Source organism: Cyprinodon variegatus, unplaced genomic scaffold, assembly GCF_000732505.1.
Source record: "Cyprinodon variegatus isolate N-32 unplaced genomic scaffold, C_variegatus-1.0 Scaffold1460, whole genome shotgun sequence".
Taxonomy (NCBI): Eukaryota; Metazoa; Chordata; class Actinopteri; order Cyprinodontiformes; family Cyprinodontidae; genus Cyprinodon; species Cyprinodon variegatus.
The window spans coordinates 68364-69820 of NW_015151913.1; the positions used below are offsets into that span (position 1 = coordinate 68364).

General features: G+C 40.6%; 1 protein-coding gene across 2 annotated transcripts in view; it reads right to left on the minus strand.

Annotated features, from left to right (window-relative positions):
• The window catches only part of dgkd (diacylglycerol kinase delta), a 32785-nt gene that overhangs the window by 25488 nt on the left and 5840 nt on the right, over positions 1–1457 (minus strand). For both annotated transcript variants that reach the window (XM_015403206.1, XM_015403207.1), the window contains exons 2-3: positions 1091–1201; positions 916–996 (exon numbers count right to left, since the gene is read on the minus strand). In XM_015403206.1, the coding sequence (XP_015258692.1) occupies positions 916–996; positions 1091–1201 (192 nt within the window). The remainder of the gene's footprint in view (positions 1–915; positions 997–1090; positions 1202–1457) is intronic.

Below are 1457 nucleotides of genomic sequence, written 5' to 3' on the forward strand. Positions count from 1 at the left end.
AGAAAGAGCGTTGATCTCCACCTCCACAGGCCGTGCAACCAACAATTAAACACGATTTCACCATTTTTCACTGTCAATACTGCCTAAGGCTGCCACCCAATATGGCGGACGCGCTGAGTAGTCACGTGAGCGTGACGTCACCTGAAAACCCCCTATTGTAACAGTACTAGGGCTGAGGTTGATGATGTTTCACGAGGACACGAGCACATGAGAACGCACAAGTACACATAATGGAAACAGCGTTTGGCTTGAATCAAGGTGAAGAAGAAGCCATTCCTGAGCTCTATAAGAGGGCTACTAGGATCTGGTAACACCTTGGCTTCACATCACATGACTTCAACTTATTAATCCTAATAGAAGAGAAAACTTTTGTGTTTATGTTCCATCCTGTAATTGTAACCAGAAGTAAATATTGATATAATTTGGCCCCATTAAAAAAAAATCATAAAACAACTGTTATCATTTATTTATTTTTCAGAAAAATTATTACTTTTACTTTGCACTACTCTAGATGTTCTATAGATGTATTAGTTGAAAACAAAGAAAAAAAACTTTTTGGTTATTCAATCTTAACATGTGATTAATAGTATTTGAGTTATTTTAAAAACATCTACATTTCATTTTAATTGATGAATCAACCAGGTTTTGGATAATCAGCTGAGTGTAACCATAACTAAACATTTATTCATGTAGTATGACTGACTGGTGACACTTCATCCCTCCTATGTGTGAATCATCAGTTGACAATAAAGCTTTTTCTGATTCTCAGCTAGTGCTAATCATCCAGAGTGACGCATCTCCTCTCAGAGAGCATCTTTGGCAGAGTTCAGTCTGTGCTCTTCCCACAGCAGACTGATGCTGCTGGGACTACTTTCTGTGGTGGAAGCATCTGTCAGTGACTGAGACAGGACTTACAGTGAAGCTGTTGTTGACGTTCTTGGTGCTGGATTCGGCCACGCTGGCGTCCGTCAGGTCCACCTCGTCAAAGATGATCGACTAGAGAGACATGAGGGCAGATTAAAGCCTATTTATCGCTAACCAATCAGATAGTTCCTGAGCAAACTCAGTCTCCGCCCACTGTTTCTCTCACCTTACTGGTCTGAGCGTAGTACAGAGTCCTTCCTCTTAGCTTGAAGTATCGTCTCTTCCAGCGCTGGAAGGAGCTGGTCTGTTTCATAAGCGTCCCTTCCTTCAAAACGGTCTGTAAGACATCATCGTTGACATCATCAATGACATCATCAGATTCAACAGCAATCCCTTTTTAAAGGCAATTTGTACAGGAGAGTTACTTCTGGAGTGCCACAGGGCACAGAGCTTGCTTTGGTCAAATAATGACCTTTTCCTTTTTTATGACGTTCACATCTTGGGACCAATGTTAAATTTGTAGTGAATTGGTTTAAAGGCACACTATGCAACATTTTTCAGTTAATTAATGTGTTCCATAACGTTATGGATGA